Below are 27,991 nucleotides of genomic sequence, written 5' to 3'. Positions count from 1 at the left end.
AGAGAGCCTGCGATGCAGCCTTTACACCCTTATCCTCTGGGATGTGAGCAAAGCAGCTTACTCCAAAATACATCACATCTCACAACTGCCTCATCAACGACAGATACGAATGTTTATACACAAAGCTTTTTCCAATTTACAACCGTGATTAATTCATAATTAAGGCGGCAGTAGTGATTTGAACCAAAGAGAATAAAATGATCCAACGCTGACAAAGGAGGTATTTCTGAATCTGGACAGAGTTGGCTCATAACAGTCTTGCCTGTAATGCACTTAAAGTTCCCCCGTCTAGATCTTTTAAAAACAATATGGGTATGCCTTCAAAAAGGACAGACACCAACCTTTAAGAGCAGTGGTGTCTCAAACACCAATTACATTTAATAGATGTCAGAGAAATGCCAGACAGTTCACATTAATGACTGGTTCCTATTAGCATTTTAAAGCTAAGATGGGTGTGGAAGCGCCTCATCTTCAATACCACCACAAAAACAAAGGAAATGGGACACTTTATGCATACATCTTGCCAAAATGAGAGCCATATGGCATTCTGAATAGGTTACAAAACATGTGGTCCCAGTGAGTGGGTGACCTTTAAAAGTATCTGGAAATTCTTATGTTGAATTCACTTTCAAGGAAACAATAGAGGGTACCGAACGAACCGCAGGACAAAGGCAAAACGAAACAAAGATGCTGTTTATTTAGGATTGCAAAATTCCGGTACATTATCCCCAAATTCCCAGGATTTCCTGTTTATTCCCTCCGGATTCCGGAATTCTCCCGGAATTTTGCAACCCTATGTCTGTCAGTCCAAAAGTAAATCGCCAAACCAGGAACTCACCCCTCCTAGAAGCTTGACCACTCTCACTTTCTGTGGAACTTGTGGCCCCGCTCCGTCTCCACTGTTGGCTCGCTGCATCACAGTTCTCTTCACCCCTGATTTAGGCCCCAGAGACTGGGCCTGGCCGGAACCCAGACCCGCCATTGGGACTCCCTGAATGGGCATGTTCCCCATGGGAGGGGCCCCACCTGGTCTGATAGGGTTCAGCTGTGTAACGTTCCTCCTCTGCTGCCCGTGTTGCTGTTGCCACTGGGCCTGCTGGTGAGGGTTGGGACCAGGGCACCCGGGGCCAGTGTTGCTCCCCTGCTGGCCGCCCTGCCAGCCTGGAGCCGGTGCTTGCTCACCCTTGGTCAGGTGGGTCTTGACGTTCTGGCGGAGTGCAGTGGGCGTCTGTGGGGTGCCGCTGGGAGGGAAAGCAGAAGTGCCTTGCTGGGGCTGTTGCGGTTTAGGAGGAAACGGACGCTGCAGTTGTTGTTGGTGTTGCAGCTGTTGTTGTTGTGGGTCACCCTGGCCGTTGATGCGTTCCAGTAGCTCCTTCTTGCGGACGCTGGCCTGCATCTGCCTCCTCATCTCCTTCCTCTTCAGGATCTCTTCCCGGAGACGCTTCTGCTCCTCGATCTTCAGACGGTACTGCCGCGTCTCCTCGTCCTCGTCCGGATCCTACAACAAATCCAACAATATGAGAAACATCAAAGACACAAACTCACAATGTGCTAGTAACACGGGCTTGCTTCACCAATGGAACCCTATTCTCTATATAGTGCACTACTTTTGACCAGAGTCCAATGGGCCCTCAGACTAGTGATGGGGAAAGAAATCGATAGTTTCATATCAGGATATTATTTTTGCAGATATAGTGCATCTTTCCAACAATTTTGCATTATTATTTCTGCGCTAGCTTGCTGTACCTGCACCAAAACACCAGTGTGGGGCATGGACTCTACACGGTGTCAAAAGCATTCTATAAGGATGCTGGCCCATGTTGACTCCAGTGCTTCCCACAGTTGTGTCAAGTTGGCTGGATGTCCTTTGGGTGGTGGTCTATTCTTGACACACACAGGAAACTGTTGAGCGAGGAAAAACCCAGCAGCGTTTCAGTTCTTGACACACTCAAACCGGTACGCCTGGCACCTACTACCATACCCCGTTCAAAAGGCACTTAGATCTTTGTCTTGTCCATTCACCCTCTGAATGGCACACAATCCATGTCTCAAGGATTTTTAAAAAATGCATCTTTAACCGATCACCTCCCCTTCATCAACACTGACTGAAGTGGATTTAACAGGTGACATCAATAAGGGATCATAACTTTCATCTGATCATTCTGTCATGGAAAGAGCAGGTGTTCCTAATGTTTTGTACACTCAGTGAATACGTAGAATCGTGATAATAGCAATACATAATCGTATTGTGAGGTCCCTGGCAATTCCCAGCCCTACCTCACACTATTCCCATTATAGTGCACTACTTCTGACCAGCGCTCGTTTAAAGCAGCGCGCTATAGGGAATAGGGTGCCATTTGAGACGCACCACAGAGTTACAGTGTTTACCATTGGAACCGTCTAAATTGGTGTGACATTCACAGTAGCAATGAAAAGCGATACCCCAGAGAAATACACTACGATGGTATTGATTCCTTTTCTAATGGACTCCTCTGTGAACGAGTCTCATCTCATTTCTAAACTTATGATTGGGCCATTAAATATATAGAACGACCCCACTTAGGATCACGGCGGGCTTCGCTCGGCTTATCTCAGGTTACTGAATTTTACAGGCACACCGTCTGTCAAAATAATAAAGCATTCTCAAATTAGCTCCATGCCTTGAATATGTGATAACAGAGAATGATTCAAATAAAACCAAAAGCCCATTTTCTAAATTGTTTCTATATTGCAAATGAGTCGCACATGGAAATCCCAGCCGTTTCAAGTTGTTTTCCCGTTTTAGCCACAACACTGTTTAATTTAGACACTCCTCTTAGGTGCATCTGAAATGGCATCTTATTTCCTACATAAATCAAATCAAGTCTATTTATATAGCCCTTCGTATATCAGCTGATATCTCAAAGTGCTGTACAGAAACCCAGCCTAAAACCCCAAACAGCAAGCAATGCAGGTGTAGAAGCACGTAGTACACTACTTTTGCCCAGAGCTTTATTACATTATATAGGGAATAGGGTGCCATTTACATGTGGTGCAGAACTGACCTGTACTGCTGTGTTTGGCAGAGTGCTTGTGGAATCCCTGCGAACCACCGTTCTTCCAAGTGGCCCAGGTAGCTGTGCTGCAGCATTGTTGGCAGCAGCAGGCTGGGCTCTTCCTCTGCCACCGCCGGGTACCGGCCGAGGGTTCAGGCCTGGTCGCGCCCCTCCTTGCATTGCCCTGGCAACGGGCCTGACGTTGGAGGCGTTTGGCGCAGAGGCCGGGCGGACGTTGTTCGCGTTTTGGTTTCCAGGTGCCACGGGGAGCTCGCGGAGGTTGCTGTTGCGCTGGGGAATGAGTTTGGGGGCAGGGGGGCTCTGTGGAAAGGGATGATTTGTATTGACATTTGCTTGATATGCGTAGCCTATATAACCAATGTGATTTTCTTTTTGTGCCCGTTTGGGTTTTTGATTGAAAGTAAAGCATGTCAATTCATTCAAAAATCGTTTGGAACTTGCCATAAACCCAAACAGTCCTATGACCGATTGTAAGCACAATCATTACACAATTCTGAAACGAAAAGGGAAAAACAAAAACGAGGCTCCTCACCATCCTCGGCCTGATGGGGGCGTTACGCTGCTGGAAGCTCTGGGGGCGGGGCCCACTAGGGTGCATCTGTCTCGGGCTGCCGTGCTGCTGCTGGTGGAAGGGGGGCTGGCCTTGCCCGCCGCGATGCATCATGGGGCCTTGCCGCTGCTCGTTGGGATGGGGGTGAGAGTGGTGCTGGAGAGGCAGCTGAGACAGGTCCTGTCTATGGTGCTGCTGATGGGATAGAGGCAAGTCATGATGCTGGAGCTGCGAGTGGAGAAGGCCGTGCTGCATCAAGCCCTAGTTTTAATTTAAAAACAAAAAAAAGACAAAGCGGGCAGAATGAGTGAGTTTAACTTTGACATGGTCTTAAGACGTACGATTTGGAGAAAGAATTTGAACATGGGAAAAAGCCACAGTTCTGAATTGTCATATGCACACGATTCAAGCTTCTTCAAGGAGAAACTGTTACATGCATTTGATTAACCTCCAATCGGTGTCCTCATATAGCCGCGGTAACCGAGGTAGAACTACGAGTCGTACACTAGAGGGCACTCTTGTCTGTGGCTCACCATAGATACCACATGGGAGGGAGGTCTCAGAAATACGAACAGTTTTTATGACTGCTTCACTAACAGGGAATATTCAACGAGCTTGACTTATTTATGAGATCATTACTCGGGTTTCCAACATTTTAATAATCCAGAGAAAACTGGGTGAAATACACGATTGGTTTATAAAATAAGAAAAGGCACGTATTTCACATTTGACATGCATCTCAACAGGTACGGAATAATTACGGATAGTGAAGAAGCTTGGAGATAGCCAGAGTTTACAATACAAACTGAACAGATTCCCTTCCATGCAGAGTAAATACTAAACAAACAAATTAACAAATAGATAACATTCCCCATTTGTGGACCAACGCTTAAATCATTCCACACGCCTCTTGCACAGGCAGAGTGCCTGTGTTAATTGGTAGTAGAGTGCCTGTGTTAATTGGTAGTAGATTGCCTATGTTAATTGGTAGTAGATTCACTTACTCTCATCCGTACCTGCATCCCAAACTGGAGCTGCTGTGAGGGGAACGGCCCGGGAGTCCCCTGCTGCTGGGGGAAGCTGGGCTGACGGTGACCCATGAAGAGCCTGGTGTTAGTGGGTCCACTTTGCCCAGTCAGGCTGGCCATGCCCTGGTGGCTTTGGGGGTGGCCCTGGGGAGGCAGGTTAGGTCTGGATGGCTCTCTCTGGAACATCCCTAGCTGGCCCCCTGGACCCTGGCCTGCCTGGTTGAACCCCCCTGGGCGTGGCTGGTTGAAGGCCATGTGGCCCTGGCTGGAGAGCTGGTGGTTATTACTGTTCATGAGCAAGCCGGGGTTCTGGTGATCGAACATGAGCAGCTGCTGCCCTGGGAACCGCCCTGGCTCTATAGAACAGGAGGGGAAATAGGAGGGGGGAAAGAACCACAACTGAGACTTCAAGTTGTTTGTCGCATCTCCACTCACTTTCAATACATCAGACAGCGACTGCCAATACATAGGCTTACATATATTTTAACAGAACACAAATATTTGATGGTATTCTCATTCCACATAAGCAGTAAATGGAGAAGTGATACGCATGTACATTAGGAGCCACGACTCATTTTGAATGCATGCATGAGCACATACATAACATTAATTGAGTTAATGGAACTCTGCAATTACCCTTGCAGTGTACCCTGTAGGTGTACTGCTAGGGGTTAATGCCCACAAGGGTTAGATATGCTAAGAGAGAAGACGTAACCCCTTAAAGGTAGGGAAGGAGTCATGGGTGGGTGGTGAGTTGGGTGTGTGGGACTAGGTAAGGAGGGCTACATCCCAAATGGCACCCTGTTCCTTATGTGGTGCACTACTTCTGACCAGAGCTCCCTGGTCCAAATTAGTGCACCATGTAGGGAATAGGGTGCCATTTGGGACAACAACAAAAAAAATAGTGCGCTATAAAGGGAATAAGGTGCCGTTTGGGACGCAGGGCTGTGGTCTCACCCCCGATGAAGAAGGGCTCTCTGTCCTGGGGGGTGGGGGGAGGCTGGTTCCTCCAGGGCTCCATGTGATGGGGGGGCCTCTGGGGCGGCTGGCCGAAATTACCCGGCACGTGCTGTTGCTGGAAGTCCCCTGGTCGCTGTGATGGGGGGAGAGGAGCACACAAAAACGCTCATGCATTTAATTCCACATTGGGAACCACCGTAACCACAAATGAATTAAACCCCCCCCCCCAAATTTTTTTTGGGGACATTTCGGGTAATAATATTATACTAGAAAGGGAGTGAGTGCTCAAAATGTAATGGCTAGGATTATTCTCATTAGGCACGATGTTGACTTGCGTGAAATGTATACTTGTGCACACAAATATTCAGAGAAACTACCATTGAGAATAAACCTCTATAACTCACTAGAGTAGTCATTGGATCATAACAACATGACAGAATCTGCCAGTTTGGTCAGAAAAACAGCCATTTGAGAAACGGTCCCAATATTGTAAAATATCGTATGAAACAACGTGAATTACAGGATCGCTATTGTAAACCTGCACTAACGCCAACATATAAACTTTGTTGACGTGACCTGCTCGCGTTCCGGGAACAAGGATGGCAAAGCATTTTGGGCTTGGGTTAAATCAGTGCTAATTTCTTTGTTCCAGCCACCCATTTTGTATGTACAACAGCTTTCCACACAGCACACAATCCCCCCCACCATGCTGCGTCTAATCTACCTTCAAGGAAAAGCAGCAGATAACGATCCCCTAATCCCTCCTTGGAATAAGAAGCCCCCCTTACAGCCCATCTCTCCTTTATCCTCTTAAACATCAGTCTCTGTTGAAAAATTAACCTTCAACTCAACATGTGGCACTTCCACAAATGCGGTGCTTAGACCTCCCTCCCTCCTTGCCGCTTTATAAATGACTTAAGATGCTATCTAAACTTAATCCATCCTGATTCGCCGGTAGACTGACAGCATTTAGAGAGGGATCGAGGGGTGTTTTTGAATGCTGGACTGGAGAAAGTCGCCAAAGTTGCTTAACAGAAAGTTAATCAACGGGGCTTAACGAAGCAGAGGAGGAGAGGGAGCGGATCACATTGTTAGTTTGGACGTTAAAGCTCTGTTGCAAAGGTCAGTCCGGTATACACAATGGAGGCTCGGGTGTATACATAATACCTCTGGAAATTTGTATGAATTTGATAACGCGGCTCATCCTCTGAGTGTTAATCCTTGATAAACAGGCGGAGAGGTGCTCAATGTGTAACTGATGCTGCAGATATCCCCCCTCGGAAAGAGAAGAGGGCTAACTAAGACAAATGTCATACAATGGACCGGGCCAAATGTCAAACCATTCAATGAGAAATGGAAACGAAGAGGATTAGAAGTGACATTTCTTTTGGTTGTTCCCTCTTTGGACATAGTGTTTTGTACAAATTGCATATTGTTGCCACTGATGAGGGAGGGATTTCACCTTTCTAAGGACAATGGTACTGTTGACCAATGAGTCTGAAAGACATGTTAGATAAGTGCCTCTACCGTCGGACAGAAAATGTTCCCGATGGGACTTCTATGTCATCGTTTAAAGTTTTTTGTAGCTTGGACAATGTGGAACCAAGGCCACTTTCATGTTTTCCATATCTAACCTGATGATATTACAATGTGTTCATATTTGAAATAAAATGGCTAAATATAATGATACTTTCACCACAGTGTTTCCCCTAGGATTCTTTTCAGCAGCGGTGGCAAAGTGAGCATGAGGGGGTGTGATAGTGGGCATGGCCAATTGTGTGGTCTCCGACCAAAGATTTTAAAGGCTATCCTCTTTGGCTGCTTTAAAGTAAATGTCCTGCAATTCTACACATTTGGTCATGGCTTATGCCGTTTTATGTTATCTGAGTGACTAAAACATAAAAAAAATCAACGTGGGCCCCCATGTCATGACATTTTTATTTTATATTCTCTGAATAGTTTTTATTGCCGATCATTAGTTCTCAAAGATATATAGCTCATTTATCTTTTCTATATACTTTATATCTGGTTTTAGTTTTTCCATAGCAATTTTTTTATTAAAATGTTTTTATTGGAGTGGCTACAACGATTTAGAAGTGACGGCCTGCCACTGCTAAATTAATATATGGTACGGCACCACCAAGCACTTGATATAATGGATACCATTTCAACTACATGCAAATTACAAACATAAAAATATATTACTGACTAGCAGTTTTTTCACCATTATAGCACCCTAATGAGCTCTTAATTGGAACCCCTGGTTAACAATATTGTTCATATAACGATAGTACAGATTATTACAGGGGCATAATCTCATGATCTCCGCCACCTCCTTGAACAATTACATTTGATAATATAGGATAATCATCTGTAATCTGGTGCCCAATCGTAAATGGATATCGCAGGTCTTTCTGTCATATGTATTTCAAATCACGTCTGTGGCAACAGCAGCCTAAAAGTGATTGACAGCTGGGGAAGCCAACACTATGCTTGGCGTCAGCTTAGCCTCTCCCTCAAACTCTGACAAAAGTGTAAAACAGCTGCTACACACACTGAAGCACTCTCTCTGCTATCAATATCCACCGCCATCACAGACTGATGGAAACTGCCACTGGAAAATTGAAATGGAGAGGAGACGAGGAAGACTGAATAAAATGTAGGCAATTTCCAAATAACAGACTAACGCGAGACCCTGGCTCATTTGTAAACCTTTTGCCAAATGCAATTGGACGCAAGCATTTTCAAATGTTTAAGCTGATTTGCATAAATCCATATAAAACACTCTTCCCGGGAAGGTGTCAGTCAGCACCAGCTCCACCTGATGCCTGGGCATCATTAGCTGGGAGAACTGAGTCGGCATCCCAAATGGCACCCTACACCCTACATAGTGCACTACTTCTGACCAGAGCACTATGGGCCCTGACCAAAAGTAGTGCACTATGTAGGGAATAGGGTGCCATTTGGGATGCATCTGAGAGTAATTTGAGTCATATTTGACTGCCTAGCCAATCCACTTCCCCCACAATGTTGGTAATCACCTTAAAAAAGCATTCCTTTCCTGTTATCTCTGTAATGGGTTCTAGTTTACTCTGAGGCTCTTCAATGACTCCGTATTACTTTCTTTGACTACCTGGACTATCTTTTTAGCCTGAGTATGAAACAAAAACTGTGTTTTGGGCATGTTTTACCCATTCAAACTGCCTTCTAAAAGGACTGTTCTGCTTTGGGACAAACTTGTCCTAAAAAGTGGTATTTTCCCTGGCGAATAAAAAGTGGTATTTTCACTGGCGGTGGTAGGGTTTATCCCGGGCTGCGTGCCAAATGGTACCCTATGCCCATTGGGCTCTGGTCAGATGGAGTGCGCTATGTAGGGAATAAGGTTCAATTTGGGAGGCAGCCCTGATTTCAGGATTTCATTATGATGCCAACCTCAGAGTCTGAGCCCTAGCGCATCCATGAAGAGTGCAAACTAAACTAAGCCTGCCACCATAGCCACTGCCTAAAGCCCCTATCAACCATTACCAGTTGTGCAGACAGACTTGGTATCAGAGTTTACAGATTCGCTCTAACAGTATTTGGACCCGAGTGGGCATCTAATTGCCATAATGACATTTCTCTCACAAAAAGGTCCACGCTGTTAATGGAGACGGGGGAGCAGCTGCTACTCACAGGGAACCTCTGAGGACCCACAGCAGGTCTGGGCTGGCTCTGGGCAGGAGGCAGCAAGGGCACTGCAGACAGAGAAAGATGTAGAAGATTGGGGGTCGAGAAAGAAATGGGAATAGGAAGAGAGAACGAGTGTGGGGAGAAGGAGAGGCAGTCCATTATACACCCCTTTGTGAGCTGTTACATAGGCACATTTTAAACCTCACATCGCACCGAATGTGGATCTAGCGTTCGTCTGAGAACTGTTTTTATATTTCACCTCCAAAATGGGCTCCCACCTTTACCCATCTGGACAGAGGCAAAAAGGAATTAAAGAATGAACATAGTAAAAGCATGTGGTTGTAGTTCTCTTAAAGGACCACAGGTTAAGGTAGATTTGGCTCTGAGGCCACTTCATCATACAGTATTAGCTAGGCTTTTTGACTTCAGAAAATATTACATGCATCTTCAATTCATAATCAGTTTGTTGTAACTGGCAATAGGGATTCATTTAACTGCAGAAATTGTAAAGGACAGTACGTTGTATATACAGAGCATTTGGAAAGTATTCAGACCCTGTCCCCTTTCGTTACATTACAGCCTTATTCTAAAAATGGATAGGAGGCAGTATTTTCACATCCGGATGAAAAGCATGCCTAAAGTAAACTGCCTGCTACTCAGGCCCAGAAGCTAGGATATGCATATAATTAGTAGATTTGGGTAGAAAACACTGACGTTTCTACAACTGTTAGAATAATGTCTGAGTATAACAGAACAGATTTGGCAGGCGAAACCCTGAGCACAATCCATCCAGTTCCTATGGCTTACACTAGATGTCAACAGTCTTTAGAAATTGTTCGATGTTTTTCTTGAGAAATGAATAAGTAGGGCTGTTCTTTGTAGGTGTCACTCTGAAGGGCTTCAGTCTTTTGTTGTGCGTGAACTGGAGCGCGCTTCACATTGTTTCTAATACCGGATAAAAACAGTTTATTCAGTCTTAAATTTGATAGTTTATTTACATTTTAGGATATCAGAGGTTGGGATTAGGAACGTTGTTTGAAATGTTTGGACTAAGTTTATATTTAATTTATTAGATACTTTGTAGTCATGTTGGAGCCGGTGTATTTCTGAATAAAACGTGCCAAATAAATGGACATTTTGGGGATATAAAGAAGGAATTTATCAAACAAAATGACCATTCCCTGTGTCACAGACATTTGAGACAGCAAAAAGATCTTCAAAGGCATTTATTATATGGCTAATTCTGACTTTTGTGTCACACCTGCCTGGTTGAAAAATTATTTTCATGTGTTCGTATGCGGGGCGCTGTCCTCAGATAACTGCATGTTTTGCTTTCACCGTAAAGCCTTTTTGAAATCTGACACAGCAGCTGGATTAACCTCTTGAAACTAGGGCACTATTTTCATTTTTGGAATGTGAACAGGCTATTTTTCAGGACCAGATAATAGAATATGCATATAATTGACAGCTTAGGATAGAAAACACTCTAAAGTTTCCAACTGTAAAAATATTGTCTGTGAGTATAACAGAACTGAAGTGACTCTTATTTAGAAACCTCTGCGTTCCTATGCGTCCCTATTGAGCAGTGAAAGGGATATCAACCAGATTGCTTTTTCAATGGCTTCCCTAATTAGTCTAGTGTCACAAGAAATAGTTTCAGGCTTTTATTTTGAAAAATGAGCGTGAGCGACAACATTGCGTCAGTGGTCAGCTGGTGTCTCTCAGAGTGATATGTGCGTAATAGACAAATGCGGCCATCGTTTCTCTCGCTCCTACTAAGAAGCCAACTGACCCGGTTGATATATTATTGAATAGATATTTGAAAAACACCTTGAGGATTGATTATAAAAAACGTTTGCCATGTTTCTGTCGATATTATGGATCTAATTTGGAATATTTTTCTGCGTTGTCGTGACCTCAATATCCGGTCGATTTCTCAGCCAAACGTGAAGAACGGAGCTATTTCGGCTACAAAAATAATCTTTATGGAAAAAAGGAACATTTGCTATCTAACTGGGAGTCTCGTGAGTGAAAACATCCGAAGCTCATCAAAGGTAAACAATTTAATTTGATTGCTTTTCTGATTCGTGACCAAGATGCCTGCTGCTAGCTAGGCATAATGCTATGCTAGGCTATCGATAAATTTACACAAATGCTTGTCTTGCTTTGGCTGTAAAGCATCATTTCAAAATCGGAGATGACAGGGTGATTAACAAAAGGCTAAGCTGTGTTTCAATATATTTCACTTGTGATTTCATGAATATTAATATTTTCTAGTAATATTTTTTGTCTGTTGCGTTATGCTAATTAGTGTCAGTTGATGACAATTCTCCCGGATCCGGGAGCGGTAGTTCCAAGATTAACAAGAAGTTGAGCTTTATTTTGATGTATTACACTTATATTTTAGTGAAGGTTGAATATTGATATTTCTGTAGTTTGTATTTGGCAAAAAAAATCAATCCCGCTAACGGGATTTGAGCAGGATTCACGCTTCAGGGATAAGAGGTTAAAAAAAAATCCCCTCATCAATCTACACACCATAACGACAAAGGGAAAACAGGTTCAGAAATTTTTGCAAATGCATTAAACCTAAAAAACAGAAATAACTAAATTACCTAAGTATTCAGACCCTTTGCTATGAGTCTTGAAACTGAGAATCTTGTTCCCATTGATCATCCTTGAGATGTATCTACAACAAAGTCCACTTGTGGTAAATTCAATTGATTGGACATGATTTGTAAAGGCACACGCCTGTCTATATAAGGTCCCACAGTTGACAGTGCATGTCAGAACAAAAACCAAGCCATGAGCCCCCGAGACAGGATTGGGGAAGGGTACCAAAAAAATTTCTTCAGCATTGAAGGTCCCCAAGAACACAATGGCCATCACCATTCATAAATGAAAGTGGTTTGGAACCACCAAGACACTTCCCAGAGCTGGCCGCCCAGAAAAACTGAGCAACTGGGGGAGAAGGGACTTTATCAGGGAGGTGACCAAGAACCTGATGGTCACTGAAAGAGCTCCAGAGTTCCTCTGTGGAGATGGGAGAACCATCCAGAAGAACAACCATCTCTGGTAGAGTGGCCAGACCTCATTAAAAGGCACATGATAGCCTGCCATAAAGGCGCCTAAAGGACTCGCAGACAATGAGAAACAAGATTATCTGGTCTGATGAAACCAAGATTGAACTCTTTGGCCTGAATGACAAGCGTCACGTCTGGAGGAAACTTGGCACCATCCCTACGGTGAAGCATGGTGGTGGCAGCATCATGCTGTAGGGATGTTTTTAAGCGGCAGGTGACTGGCAGAGTCGTCGGGATCAAGGGAAACATGAACGGAGTAAAGTAGAAAGAGATCCTTGATGAAAAGCGCTCTGGAGTAGGTTAGGACCTTAGACTGGGATGACGGTTCACCTTCCAACAGGATTATGACCCTAAGCACACAGCCAAGACAAAGCAAGAGCGGCTTTGGGAAAAATATCTGAATTTACACATCTGGACAGAGGCAAAAAGGAACGAAAGAACGAGGCTGTAATCACTGCCAAAAGGTGCTTCAACAAAGTACTGAGTAAAGTGTCTGAATACTTATGTAAATGTGATTTTTATTTGTCATTATGGGGTATTGTGTGTAGATTGAGGGGGGGAAACGATGTAATCCATTTTAGAATAAGGCTTTAATGTAACAAAATGTATAAAAAGTCAAGGGGTCTAAATGCACTGTATGGGTTCAGGGACATTTGCCAACCTCTTTAAAACACTCCCGTTATCCTGTCCCCCTCCACACACACACACACACACACACACACTTCGATGGCAGTCCAACAGATTGAGGAATGGAGATGCTGCCAAAAAAAACAACAAACCTATTACTGGCTTTGAGAAGTGTCCACATGTCATTCAACCCAAACATGACACTTTTCAAAGCAGTGCACTGATAACTGCCAACAGAATTGCATCTTATGCCTTCACCTAAGTTGCAAATCCTCACAACATTCAACAGAAGAGGCACTATCATTACAATAAGTCAGAAGCCAATGAAAGGGGACCAGTTGTGCGTATCAAATAGCACCTTAATTCCCTATATAAAGCACCACACTGACCAGGGCCAACAGTAGTACATTATCTAGGGAATGGGGTGCTATTTGGCCCTGCAAACATGCGGAGCAGCCCAACGTACAGACTTACCTTGTGCAGGGGAGGATGCAGGGCCCCTGAAATGGGGGTTGATGTGGATGTTCTTGGGCTGCTGCTGCTGTTGGTGGTGGTTGTGTGAGGGAGGGGGACTCATCATGCGGTGTGGTGGGTCCGTCTGGGGCCTGACTGGTGCCCCGCGTTGGGCCATGTGCAGGGGGAGGAGGGGCTGTAGGGCCAGCGGGCCGCCGCTGTGCTCCTGGAAGGAGGGCCCTCGAGAGCCACCCTGACGATGGTGCTGCTGAAGATGATGACGTGGGTGAGGGGGAGTCATTCTCGAGGGAGACAGCTAATTGGAGGTAACGGGAGTGATGGAGGGGGAGAGTGATGGAGAGAGGGAAGACCGACAAGTCAGAGATGTCGAGTAACATACATACATATATATATATATATATATATATATAGCACAGTAAATGAGTATGTATCAAGAAAGGTCCACCACCCACAGGACATCCAGCCAACTTGACAACTGTGGGATGCATTGAGTCAACATGTGCCAGCATCCCTGTAGAATGCTTGACACCTTGTAGAGGCCATGCCCCAACAAATTAAAAATGTTCTGATGGCAAAAGTGGGTGAAACTCAATATTAGGAAGTTGTTCCTAATGTTTTGTACACTCCCTGTACAAACAATGCAACAAAAATAATAATCCAAACAGTACAAATAAAATAATGTGTTAGTGTGTCCCCTCACAGTCCCCCTTGTTCCACAAGTTATTTTGTAATCTTTTTTTTTTAAAGGTCATTTTGCTTGAGTAATTAGAGATGGGAGCTCCATGCGATCAAGGCTCTGTCTAAAACCGAGCACTGACATGATTTTGTTTTGGACTTGGGGACTGTGAAGAAACCCCTGGTGGCATGTCTTGTGGGGTATGTATGGGTGTCTGAGCTGAAAGTTATTTGATTATGCAGAAAATCTGGAATTTGTGTCACTAATATTTCTCATAACTAAAAGAGAAGCAGTTAATATCTCAACCAGGAAACACTGTTGATGTTAGTTCTCTATGTGCAGTTAAGGGCAAGGCATGCAGCTCCGTTTTGAGCCAGCTGCAGCTTTGCTAGGTCTTTCTTTGCTGCACTTGACCATATTACCAGACATTAATCAAGATTGAACAAGACCAGAGCCTGAACAACAAACAGTTAATGTGTCAAAAATGATAACAGATATACCCCTCCCTCATCTTTACAAAACCTTTGTCAATATGACTTGCCCATGATAACTGACCATCCAATGTTCTACAAAGAAGTTTAACTTCCTCAATGGTCACTCCCTTTATGTACAAGTCCAATTGAGGTTTAGGTCTTAGAGAATGTTTTGAACCAAATACAATGCTTTTAGTTTTAGATGTATTTATTATTAAAATCACCCATTGTGAAACTGACTAATTCCTTATTAATAATGTCAGTGAGTTCAGTAGTCAGTCCTACGCTGAACAAAAATAAACGCAATATGCAACAATTTCAAAGATTTTACTGAGTTACATATAAATTAAATTTAGTTATATTGAAATAAATTAAATTAGGCCCTAATCTATGGATTTAATCCTAATCCACTCTTCAATGCCGATGCAAAATTGCTGGATATTGGCCGTAATTAGAGAATTCTGTCGTACACGTCGATCCAGAGCATCCCAAACATGCTCGACGGGTGACATGTCTGGTGAGTATGCAGGCCATGGAAGAACTGGGACATTTTTGGCTTCCAGGAAGTGTACATATCCTTGCCACATGGGGCTATACATTATCAAACAAACATGAGGTGATGGCGTTGGATGAATGGCACGATAATGGGCGTCAGGATCTCATCACGGTATCTTTGCATTCAAATTGTCATTGATAAAATACAAATGTGTTTGTTTTCCGTAGCTTATGCCTGCCCATACCATTGCCCCATGGTGGCGGTGAGGTTCTGTTCACAACATTGACATCAGCAAACCTCTCACCCACATGACGCCATACTGATGTTTACAGTTGAAACCGGGATTCATCAGCGGCCATCGAAGGTGAGCATTTGCCCACTCTAGTCCGTTACAACGCCGAACTGCTGTCAGGTCAAGACCCTCTGGTATGGTTTGTGAAAGTTTGTGCAGAAATTATCTGGTTGTGCAAACCCACAGTTTCATCAGCTATCCGGGTGGCTGGTCTCAGACGATCCCGCAGGTGAAGAAGCCAGATGTGGAAATCCTGGGATGGTGTGGTTAAAAGTGGTCTGCGGTTATGAGGCTGGTTGGACTTACTGCCAAATTCTCTAGAAACGCAGTTGGAGGGGGTTTATAGTAGAGAAATTAACATAGAATTCTCTGGAAACAGGTGTGGTGGACAATCCTGTAGTCAGCATGCCAATTGCAAGCTCCCTCAAAGGCTTGAGACATCTGTGGCATTGTGTTGTGACAAAACTACACATTTTAGAATGGCCTTTTATTGTCCCCAACACATGGTGCACCTGTGTAATGGTAATGCTGTTTAATTAGCTTTTTGATATGCCACACTTGTCAAGTGGATTATCTTGGCAAAGAAGAAATGCTCACCAACAGGGATGTAAACAAATTTCTGCACAATATTTGAGATAAATAAGCTTGTTGTGAGTGTATGGAACATTTATTTGATTTAATCTCATGAAACCAACACATTACATGTGGCATTTATACTTTTTTTCAGTATAGCTTTGTGTAAAACAATTTGTAAAAATAGAGAAGATTAAACAGCTAAAGGGAAGTGCCCAGAGGGACAACGCACTGTACATATCTGATATTAGAGAAGCTTCCATTGAAGAACAAAATCCGGGTTCTACTGGATAAATAACTCTCCAACCATGTGATGGCAGGCAATGTATAGCCATAGCAAGTGAGTTTAGTTGTCACTAACAATTTATGATCAATAACATCAAAGGCTGCACTGAAATCTAACAATACAGCTCCAACTATCATGTTATTATCCATTTATTTTAACCAAATCAGTCAGTGCAGTACTGTTGAGTGCCCTATATGCATGCTGAAAGTCGTAGTTAAATTATTTGGGCAAACACAATTATCTCCATCAATTTACTAAGAACAGATAGCAAACTGATTGTGCAGCTGTTAGAACCAGCAATGGATGCTTTACTATTTTTAGGTAGTGGAATTACTTTAGCTTCATTCCACACCTGTGGACACACACTCCTTTAGGCTTTGGTTAAATATATACAGTGGCTTGCAAAAGTATTCACCCTCCTTGGCATTTTGCTTATTTTGTTTCCTTATAACCTAGAATTAAAATAGATTTTTGGGGGGGATTGTATCATTTGATTTCCACAACATGCCTACCACTTTGAAGATGCTAAATATTTTTGTGTGAAGCAAACAAGAAATAAGACAAAAAAACAGAAAACTTGAACATGCATAACTATTCACCAGCCCCAAAGTCAATACTATGTAGAGCCACCTATTGCAGCACTTACAGCTGCAGGTCTCTTGGGGTACGTCTCTATAAGCTTGGCACATCTAGCCACTGGGATTTCTGCCCATTCTTCAAGGCAAAACTGCTCCAGCTCCTTCAAGTTGGATGGGTTCCGCTGGTGTACAGCAATCTTTAAATCATACCACAGATTCTCAATTGGATTGAGTTCTGGGCTTTGATTAGGCCATTCCAAGACATTTAAATGTTAATCCATAAACCAGGGTTGGGCCCTTCAGTGGGGCCTTTCAGAACAGGTGTATATACAGTGCCGTGCGAAAGTATTCGGCCCCCTTGAACTTTGCGACCTTTTGCCACATTTCAGGCTTCAAACAAAGATATAAAACTGTATTATTTTGTGAAGAATCAACAACAAGTGGGACACAATCATGAAGTGGAACGACATTTATTGGATATTTCAAACAAATCAAAAACTGAATAATTGGCGTGCAAAATGATTCAGCCCCCTTAAGTTAATACTTTGTAGCGCCACCTTTTGCTGCGATTACAGCTGTAAGTCGCTTGGGGTATGTCTCGATCAGTTTTGCACATCGAGACTGAAATCTTTTCCCATTCCTCCTTGCAAAACAGCTCGAGCTCAGTGAGGTTGGATGGAGAGCATTTGTGAACAGCAGTTTTCAGTTCTTTCCACAGATTCTCGATTGGATTCAGGTCTGGACTTTGACTTGGCTATTCTAACACCTGGATATGTTTATTTTTGAACCATTCCATTGTAGATTTTGCTTTATGTTTTGGATCATTGTCTTGTTGGAAGACAAATCTCCGTCCCAGTCTTAGGTCTTTTGCAGACTCCATCAGGTTCTTCCAGAATTGTCCTGTATTTGGCTCCATCCATCTTCCCATCAATTTTAACCATCTTCCCTGTCCCTGCTGAAGAAAAGCAGGCCCAAACCATGATGCTGCCACCACCATGTTTGACAGTGGGGATGGTGGGTTCAAGATGATGAGCTGTGTTGCTTTTACGCCAAACATAACGTTTTGCATTGTTGCCAAAAAGTTCAATTTTGGTTTCATCTGACTAGAGCACCTTCTTCCACATGTTTGGTGTGTCTCCCAGGTGGCTTGTGGCAAACTTTAAACTACACTTTTTATGCATATCTTTAAGAAATGGCTTTCTTCTTGCCACTCTTCCATAAAGGCCAGATTTGTGCAATATACGACTGATTGTTGTCCTATGGACAGAGTCTCCCACCTCAGCTGTAGATCTCTGCAGTTCATCCAGAGTGATCATGGGCCTCTTGGCTGCATCTCTGATCAGTCTTCTCCTTGTATGAGCTGAAAGTTTAGAGGGACGGCCAGGTCTTGGTAGATTTGCAGTGATCTGATACTCCTTCCATTTCAATATTATCGCTTGCACAGTGCTCCTTGGGATGTTTAAAGCTTGGGAAATCTTTTTGTATATAAATCCGGCTTTAAACTTCTTCACAACAGTATCTCGGACCTGCCTGGTGTGTTCCTTGTTCTTCATGATGCTCTCTGCGCTTTTAACGGACCTCTGAGACTATCACAGTGCAGGTGCATTTATACGGAGACTTGATTACACACAGGTGGATTGTATTTATCATCATTAGTCATTTAGGTCAACATTGGATCATTCAGAGATCCTCACTGAACTTCTGGAGAGAGTTTGCTGCACTGAAAGTAAAGGGGCTGAATAATTTTGCACGCCCAATTTTTCAGTTTTTGATTTGTTAAAGTTTGAAATATCCAATAAATGTCCACTTCATGATTGTGTCCCACTTGTTGATTCTTCACGAAAAAATACAGTTTTATATCTTTATGTTTGAAGCCTGAAATGTGGCAAAAGGTCGCAAAGTTCAAGGGGGCCGAATACTTTCGCAAGGCACTGTATACACTGAGATCATGTGACACTTATATTGCACACAGGTGGACTTAATTTAACTAATTATGTGACTTCTGAAGGTAAGTTGTTGCCCATATCTTATTTAGGGGCTTTATAGCAAAGGGGGTGAATACATATGCACATACCACATTTCTGGTTTTGAAACCATTTTTTAAATTTCACTTCACCAATTTGGACTATTTTGTGTATGTCCTTTACATGATATCCAAATAAAAATAAATGTATATTACAGGTTGTAATGCAACAAAATAGGACAAACGCCAAAGGGGATGAATACTTTTGCAAGGCACTGTAGTAAATAGGGGTGGGAATAAAGTCAGCTACCATTCTCAATAGTTTCCCATTAAGGTGTTCTATACCTGGTGGCTTATCATTATTTATGGATAATAGTTTTTCCACCTCTCCCACACTAAACTTGACCAAATTCAAAACAGCAATTTTAGTCTTTCATTACTACATATTAGAGGTCGACCGATTAATCGGAATGGCTGATTAATTAGGGCCAATTTCAAGTTTTCATAACAAATCGGTAATCTGCATTTTTGGACACCGATTATGGCCGATTACTTTGCACTCCACGAAAAGACTGCGTGGCAGGCTTACCTGTTACGTGAGTGCAGCAAGGAGTCACGGTAAGGTGCTAGCTAGCATTAAACTTATCTTATAAAAAACAATCTGAACATAATCAATAGTTAACTACACATGGTTGATGATACAACACATGGTTGATGATATTACTAGTTTATCTAACTTGTCCTGCGTTGCATATAATCGATGCGGTGCCTGTTAATTTATCATTGAATCACAGCCTACTTCGCCAAACGGTTGATGTTTTAACAAGCACATTCGCAAAAAAAGCACCTGGCTTAAATGGTGCCTCTAGAGACAAAACCTCTCTCATCGTCACTCAATGGCTAGGCTTACCTCCACTGTACTCACATCCTACCATACCCTTGTCTGTACATTATGCCTTGAATCTATTCTTCCACGCCCAGAAACCTGCCACTTTTACTCCCTGTTCCGAGCGCACTAGACGACCAGTTATTTTAGCCTTTAGCTGTACTCTTATCCTACTCCTCCTTTGTTCCTCTGGTGATATAGAGGTTAACCCAAGCCCTGCAGCCCCCAGCATCACTCCCATTCCCCAGGCGCTCTCATTTGTTGACTTCTGTAACCGTAAAAGCATTGGTTTCATGCATGTTAACATTAGAAGCCTCCTCCCCAAGTCTGTTTTATTCACTGCTTTAGCACACTCCACCAACCCAGATGTCCTAGCCGTGTCTGAATCCTGGCTTAGGAAGGACACCAAAATTCCTGAAATTTCCATCCCTAACTATAACATTTCGCAACATAGAATTTCCAAAGGGGCAGAGTTGCAATCTACTGCAGAATTCCGTCATACTATCCAGGTCTGTGCCCAAACAATTTGAGCTTCTACTGTTAAAAATACACCTTTCCTGAAACAAGTCCCACACCTCTACCGCTTGTTATAGACCCCCCTCGACAAACTGATATTCTGCAGGGATTGAACTGCTGAGGACTGGGGTAAAGTAATTTTCTCTGATGAATTCCCTTTCCGATTCTTTGGTGCATCCGGAAAAAAGCTTGTCCGGAGAAGACAAGGTGAGCAGTATTGTGCAGCAGTCTTCATCGACCTGGCCAAGGCTTTCGACTGTCAATGGCCACATTCTTTTCAGCAGACTCAATAGCCTTGGCTTCTAAAATGACTGCCTCACCTGGTTCACCAACTACATCTCAGACAGAGTTCTGTGTGCCAGACCTCTGGCAGTGCCACGGGGCTCAATTCTCGGGCCGACTCTTTTCTCTGTATATATATATATCAATGATGTCGCTCTTGTTGCTGGTGATTCTCCAATCAACCTCTACACAGACGACACCATTCTGTATACATCTGGCCCTTCTTTGGACACTGTACTAACAAAGCTACAAACGAGTGTCAACGCCACACAACTCTCCTTCCATGGCCTCCAACCGCTTTTACATGCTAGTAAAACTAAGCGCATGCTCTTCAACCGATTGCTGCACGCACCCTCCCGCCCGACTTGCATCACTACTCTAGACGGTTCTGACCTAGAATATGTGGACAACAACAAATACCTAGGTGTCTGGTTAGACTGTAAACTCTCCATCCAGACTCACATTAAGCAGGCACTTCAAAAAGGTACATTGTACTGGTTATCCCCAAAGCCAACACTTATTTTGGCTGTCTTTCCTTCCAGTTCTCTGCTGCCAATGACTGAAACAAATTCCAAAAATCTCTGAAGCTGGAGTCTTATCTCCCTCACTAACTTTAAGTATCAGCTATCTGAGCAGCTTACCGATCACTGTACCTGTACACAGCCAATCTGTAAATAGCACACCCGACAATGTCATCCCCATATTATTACTTACCCTTTTGCACCCCAGTATCTCTACTTGCACATCATCATCAGCACATCTATCACTCAGTATTAATGCTAAATTGTAATTATTTTCATCTTTAGGGCCTATTTATTGCCGACCTCTCTACATTTGCACACACTGCACATCGATTTTTCTATGTTTATTTTCTGTATGTTTGTGTAACTTGTTGTTTTGTTGCACTGCTTTATCTTGGCCAGGTCAAAGTTGTAAATGAGAACTTGGCCTACCTGGTTGAATAAAAGGTGAATTTCTTATATAAAAAAATAAAAAAAGGAATTAAATGCCTCTGTTCCCTCATCCTGTTTCAAAACCATGGAGGAAAGTTGTATGATCAATTCTCAATCCCTAGGCTTGCAGGCCCCTGGCCGAGAAAGCATCTCTTTACTCATGCTTTGTCCTGTTCTGTAATCTTAGGATCTATATGTTTAGAATAATGCCTTGTAATGCTTAATGCCTTGTTTGTAAATCCATTCATTGTACAATGTTAATTAAATATCTGCCTTTGACAGACCATTTTCATACCAATTCTTGCTAGTCAACGTCAACTCATTGCCTAATGCTAGCTTGTATATTTTATTGCATCTTGTAGATCTTTATTGAGTCAGATAATGTTAGGCTAATTCCATAGTCTAATTACGAGTTGCATGTGATGTATGTATATATAATATACTGTATAAAAACATGTCAAATATTGATGCCCACTATAGCAGTCCCAGGCACAAGGAATAACTACATCACGGGCTGTGTTCAAGCTGTAAAATAAACCTTGCTAGCTAAGTTAAGAGCTAGGCTAGCTACTACGCCAAGCAGCTCTTCATTCTAACTTTTGGTAGGCAGGATCCCTGGACAGATATAGTGGTCACAGCAACTGAGGCTAACTGAGTTGCAGGATCCCCCCCCAAAAAAGGGAACAAGTAACCAAACTTTTTAATTCGAATAATTTTCAAAACATCAAACCGAGCTATCCCTCCTTCCACGTTCAACAAGTGACCTTCAACCATCCAAGGCGTTGCATACAGTTGAAGTCGGAAGTTACATACACCATAGCAAAATACATTTAAACTCAGTTTCACAATTCCTGACATTTAATCATAGTAAAAATTCAATTTTAGGCCAGTTAGGATCACCACTTCAAGAATGTGAAATGTCAGAATAATATTAGAGATAACGATTTATTTCAGTTTTTATTTCACGTTTACATACACTCAATTAGTATTTGGTAGCATTGCCTTTAAATTGTTTAACTTGGGTCAAAGGTTTTGGGTAGCCTTCCACAGAAAGTTGGGTGAATTTTGGCCAATTCCTCCTGACAGAGCTGGTGTAACTGAGTTAGGTTAGCAGGCTTCCTTGCTCGCACACGCTGTTTCAGTTCTGCCGAGAAATTTTCTACAAGATTGAGGTTAGGGCTTTGTGATGGCCACTCCAATACTTTGATTTTGTTGTCCTTAAGCCATTTTGCCACAACTTTGGAAGTATGCTTGGGGTCATTGTCCTTTTGTGAGACCCATTTGAGACCAAGCTTTAAATTCCTGACTGATGTCTTGAGATGATGCATCAATATATCCACATAATTGTCCTTCCTCCATGATGCCATCTATTTTGTGAAGTGTACCAGTCCATCCTGCAGCAAAGCCCCCCCACAACATGATGCTGCCACCCCGTGCTTCACGGTTGCGAAGGTGTTCTTCTGCTTGCAAGCATCCCCCTTTTTCCTCCACACATACATTTTGGTCATTATGGCCAAACAGTTCTATTTTTGTTTCATCAGACCAGAGGACATTTCTCCAAAAAGTACAATCTTTGTCCCCATGTGCAGTTGCAAACCGTAGTCTGGCTTTTTTATGGCGGTTTTGGAGCACTGGCTTCTTCCTTGCTGAGCTGCCTTTCAGGTTATGTCGACATAGGACTTGTTTTTACTGTGTATATAGATACTTTTGAACCTGTTTCCTCCAGCATCTTCACAAGGTCCTTTGCTGTTGTTCTGGGACTGATTTGCACTGTTCGCACCAAGGTACGTTCATCTCTAGGAGACAGAACGCGTCTCCTTCCTGAGCGGTATGACGGCTGCGTGGTCCCATGGTGTTTATAGTTGCGTACTATTGTTTGTACAGATGTACGTTGTACCTTCAGGTGTCTGGAAATTGCTCCCAAGGATGAACCAGACTTGTGGAGGTCTACAATTGTTTTTCTGAGGTCTTCGCTGATTTCTTTAGATTTTCCCATGATGTTAAGGAAAGAGGCACTGAGTTTGAAGGTAGGCCTTGAAATACATCCACAGGTACACTTCCTAAAGCCATGACAACATTTTCTGGAATTTTCCAAGAAGTTTAAAGGCACAGTCAACTTAGTGTATGTGAACTTCCAACCAACTGGAATTGTGATACAGTGAATTATAAGTGAAATAATCTATCTACAAACAATTGTTGGAAAAATGACTTGTGTCATGCACAAAGTAGATGTCCTAACAGACTTGCCAAAACTATAGTTTGTTAACAAGAAATGTGTGTAGTGGTTGATAAACGAGTTTTAATGACTCCCTTTAATGACAACCTAAGTGCATGTAAACTTCCGACTTCAACTGTATATGGACGAACATCTTAAATGGACGGATTATATGCTTCAAGAGGTGTCTAATAATAAAAAGGCCGCGAGAAACTAAATCCAATATGCCATCACAATGGCATGTGAGAACAAGAAAACAATTGTCTACATAGCTGTGCCTTATTAGTTTTGCAAGTAAACATTGCGACAATGTTAAGTAAGCATAGCTTTAAATCGTCTTGCACACATACACTCAAGTAAGCTAATCGTAAACAATTCTATAATTTAAAGTGACATTACAGAATATCAAGAGATAGATAATCCTTTTATATTGTGTCAGATTATTTATTAAGATTTACCTGCATGCCCATATGTAGAGGCACCATTGGGAGCCTCAGGTCATTCATTCGTCCTCTTCCTCCACCAAAGTCTCCCATACCAAATCCGGGGAACCTCCCTCTTAATCCTCGACCTCTGAATCCTCCTCGGCCTCCAAAGCGGCCCTGCTTCCTCTGGCGCTCCTTCTCCTCAAACTCCATCAGGCCTGCTTTGGCCTCTTCAGACAGCTCTGGAGGGCAAAACAAATCCCCACAAGGTTAACATTAGAACATTCAAATACAAGCCATTCAGTAAGACTTGCTCTAGCTGCACTTGAGCATTTTCTTTTGATCCAAACAGTTTAGGTACAGTTCAACTTGAAATGCCCTTCAACCAAACAACATAACCAAACAAAGCACAAAAATATATTACAGTTTATATAACAGTTGAAGGTTGTACATAAATGTACCTAATGTTTCAGGAATGTTCCGTCTTTTGGTTCCCGCATCCGCCAGCCGCACAACACCAGACGTGACATCTTTACGCTCCGTTTTGAAACGCAACCGGCCAGACTCGCCATCGTCGTCTTCCTCTTCATCCTCGTCTTCCTCCTCCTTCACTTCTTCCTTTGGCTCTGCTTCATTCTCAGCCTTTAGAAATATAGGGATCATCTTAGCCATCAGATACAGGTAACTGCCAAAATAATGGAACACAAAAAAAAAAATACAAAAAATCAATAAATAAAAGCGATACAATGTTATATTGAAAGAAGGTGCTTCCACACAGGTGTAGTTCCTGAGTTAATTAAACAATTAACATCCTATCATGCTTAGGCTTATGTACACAAATGCTGGGTAGGCCATTATTTTGGACCCATATCCCCCCCAAAAGGAGGACGATGTCCCTATCCACAAGACAGGAGTGGTTACTGAATGGGTTGATGAGCATGAAAACACTGTAAACCATATGCCATGGCCGTCTCAGCGTTCTCCACCACCATCAACAGAACATCAAATGATGGAATTTCTCGTGGAAGAATGGTGTTGCATCTAGTGTTGTCACGATACAATACCAGGCCAAGTATCACGATACAGAGTAGTATCACAGTACCATATGGCTTAGCGTCCTGCTCGCCCCATCATGTACATGTGCTACACAAAATCCTGTCACTTCACTCTTCTTTTTTAATTTTTTTTTTTTTTAATTTAAAAAAAAAATTTCAATTGAATTGAACTTGTTCAGTGGATAATAGAATACTGCAGAGAGCTGATAGCTCATATTTGCAAAGGTGTACCTAGGATTTGGCTGAAGGAATGGGAGGTAGGAACATAATATACAGTGGGGCAAAAAAGTATTTAGTCAGCCACCAATTGTCAAAGTTCTCCCACTTAAAAAGATGAGAGAGGCCTGTAATTTTCATCATAGGTACACTTCAACGATGACAGACAAAAATCCAGAAAATCATATTGTAGGATTTGTAATGAATTTATTTGCTAATTATGATGGAAAATAAGTATTTGGTCAATAACAAAAGTTTCTCAATACTTTGTTATATACCCTTTGTTGGCAATGACAGAGGTCAAACGTTTTCTGTAAGTCTTCACAAGGTTTTCACACACTGTTGCTGGTATTTTGGCCCATTCCTCCATGCAGATCTCCTCTAGAGCAGTGATGTTTTGGGGCTGTTGCTGGGCAACATGGACTTTCAACTCTCTCCAAAGATTTTCTATGGGGTTGAGATCTGGAGACTGGCTAGGCCACTCCAGGACCTTGCAATGCTTCTTACGAAGCCACTCCTTCGTTGCCCAGGCGGTGTTTTTGGGATCATTGTCATGCTGAAAGACCCAGCCATGTTTCATCTTCAATGCTCTTGCTGATGGAAGGTTTTCACTCAAAATCTCACGATACATGGCCCCATTCATTCTTTCCTTTACACGGATCAGTCGTCCTGGTCCCTTTGCGGAAAAACAGCCCCAAAGCATGATGTTTCCACCCCCATGCTTCACAGTAGGTATGGTGTTCTTTGGATGCAACTCAGCATTCTTTGTCCTCCAAACACGACGAGTTGAGTTGTTACCAAAAAGTTATATTTTGGTTTAATCTGACCATATGACATTCTCCCAATCTTCTTCTGGATCATCCAAATGCTCTCTAGCAAACTTCAGACGGGCCTGGACATGTACTGGCTTAAGCAGGGGGACAGGTCTGGCACTGCAGGATTTGAGTTCCTGGTGGCGTAGTGTGTTACTGATGGTAGGCTTTGTTACTTTGGTCCCAGCTCTCTGCAGGTCATTCACTAGGTCCCCCTGTGTGGTTCTGAGATTTTTGCTCACCGTTCTTGTGATCATTTTGACCCCACGGGGTGAGATCATGCGTGGAGGCCCAGATCGAGATACCGTGATGAGGAGATCCTGAGGACCATTGTGCCATTCATCTGCCGCCATCACCTCTCAGCATGATAATGCACGGCCCTATGTCACAAGGATCTGTACACAATTCCTGGAAGCAGAAAATGTCACCGTTCTTCGACGGCCTGCATACTTAACCAATGAGCATGACTAGGATGCTCTGGATCGACGTATACGACAGTGCTCCACTTCTGCCTATATCCAGCAACTTCGCACAGCCATTGAAGAGGAGTGGGACAACATTTCACAGGCCAATCAAAACAGCCAGGCACCGAACAAAATTTAAGGAGCACCAGAAATAAACAGATTATTGATATAGTTTAGGCTTACATTAGGCCAATATGAATCCTACCTTTGAAGCGCATCATGAGTAGCAGACCCTTTTCCTTTCTTCCTGTGCCAAAGAAATTTGCCCAAACCTACTGTCAAGTTACCAGGTTGTTAGCTAGCTAGGTAACATGACCGAAAAACGTCATTTGTTATCAAACCAAAAATCAGCGACCGGGGATTAGTTAAAAAAACAGGACACGACATGGTTTGTGAAATGATTTTAAATGCACGCATATCCCGATAAAAAAAAGGCATCTCTGGTAATATGGGTCATACTGTTTATGCTAGTTTTCTTTGCTGTTAATCTGCAAGCATGGCTGTCCATTTTTCCCTCTGGCACTCAGAGGCCGCATGACGGTGATCTTGCAAAGTCTACTCAGACTGACCTTTGCTCTTGCTTATAACAGGTGATGAAATGATACAATGCATCAACATCGCTGGCTGTGCGCTCTGCTCCAATGTAACAAATGTACAAATCTAACAACCTTAGACTCATCTGGGTCTGCATCCCGCTCACCATCAAGGTTAAATTACACTGAACAAAATTATAAAACATATATAAAAAAGATGTCAGTTCCATGTTTCATGAGGTTAAAATAAAAGATCCCAGAAAGATTTCATAAGCACACAAAGCATCCCTCTCAAATTGTGTGCATAAAGATAATCCATCCACCTGACAGATGTGGCATATCAAGAAGCTGAATAAACGTCATGATCATTACACAGGTGTACTTTATGCTGGGGACAATAAAAAGCCCTCTAAAACATGCAGTTTTGTCACAACAATGCCACAGATGTCTCAAGTTGAGGGAGCGTGCAATTGGCATGCTGACTGCAGGAATGTCCACCATAGCTGTGCCAGAGAATTTAATGTTAATTTCTCTACCATAAACTGCCACCACAATCTTTTTAGAGAATTTGGCGGTACATCCAACAACAGACTACAAGTAACCACGCCATCCCAGGACCTCCACATCCAGCTTCTTCACCTGCGGGATCGTCTAAGACAAGCCACCCGAACAGCTGATGAAACTGTGGGTCTTCAAACAAAGAATTTATGCAAACGGTCAGAAACGGTCTCAGGGAAGCTCAACTGTGTGCTCGACGACTGCAGTTTGGGGTCATAAATGACTTCATTGGGCAAACACTCACCTTCGATGGCCATTGGAGAAGTGTGCTCTTCAACGATGTTGTGAACAG

General features: G+C 42.9%; 1 protein-coding gene across 3 annotated transcripts in view; it reads right to left on the bottom strand.

Moving 5' to 3' along the window:
* LOC118374067 (RNA-binding protein 33-like) overlaps positions 1–27,991 on the bottom strand; it is a 53,335-nt gene that overhangs the window by 7,394 nt on the left and 17,950 nt on the right. The window contains exons 7-15 of one of the 3 annotated variants that reach the window (XM_052506288.1): positions 24,523–24,703; positions 24,095–24,303; positions 13,448–13,742; positions 9,267–9,328; positions 5,592–5,727; positions 4,611–4,990; positions 3,589–3,867; positions 3,045–3,356; positions 839–1,498 (exon numbers count right to left, since the gene is read on the bottom strand). In XM_052506288.1, the coding sequence (XP_052362248.1) occupies positions 839–1,498; positions 3,045–3,356; positions 3,589–3,867; positions 4,611–4,990; positions 5,592–5,727; positions 9,267–9,328; positions 13,448–13,742; positions 24,095–24,303; positions 24,523–24,703 (2,514 nt within the window). Of the gene's footprint in view, positions 1–838; positions 1,499–3,044; positions 3,357–3,588; positions 3,868–4,610; positions 4,991–5,591; positions 5,728–9,266; positions 9,329–13,447; positions 13,743–24,094; positions 24,304–24,522; positions 24,747–27,991 lie in introns of all 3 variants that reach the window. The other 2 variants (XM_052506299.1, XM_035760438.2) reach the window with 2 other exon arrangements.

Source organism: Oncorhynchus keta, chromosome 4 (genome assembly GCF_023373465.1).
Source record: "Oncorhynchus keta strain PuntledgeMale-10-30-2019 chromosome 4, Oket_V2, whole genome shotgun sequence".
In the NCBI taxonomy this organism is placed as follows: Eukaryota; Metazoa; Chordata; class Actinopteri; order Salmoniformes; family Salmonidae; genus Oncorhynchus; species Oncorhynchus keta.
This window is presented reverse-complemented; position numbering and strand designations above follow the sequence as displayed.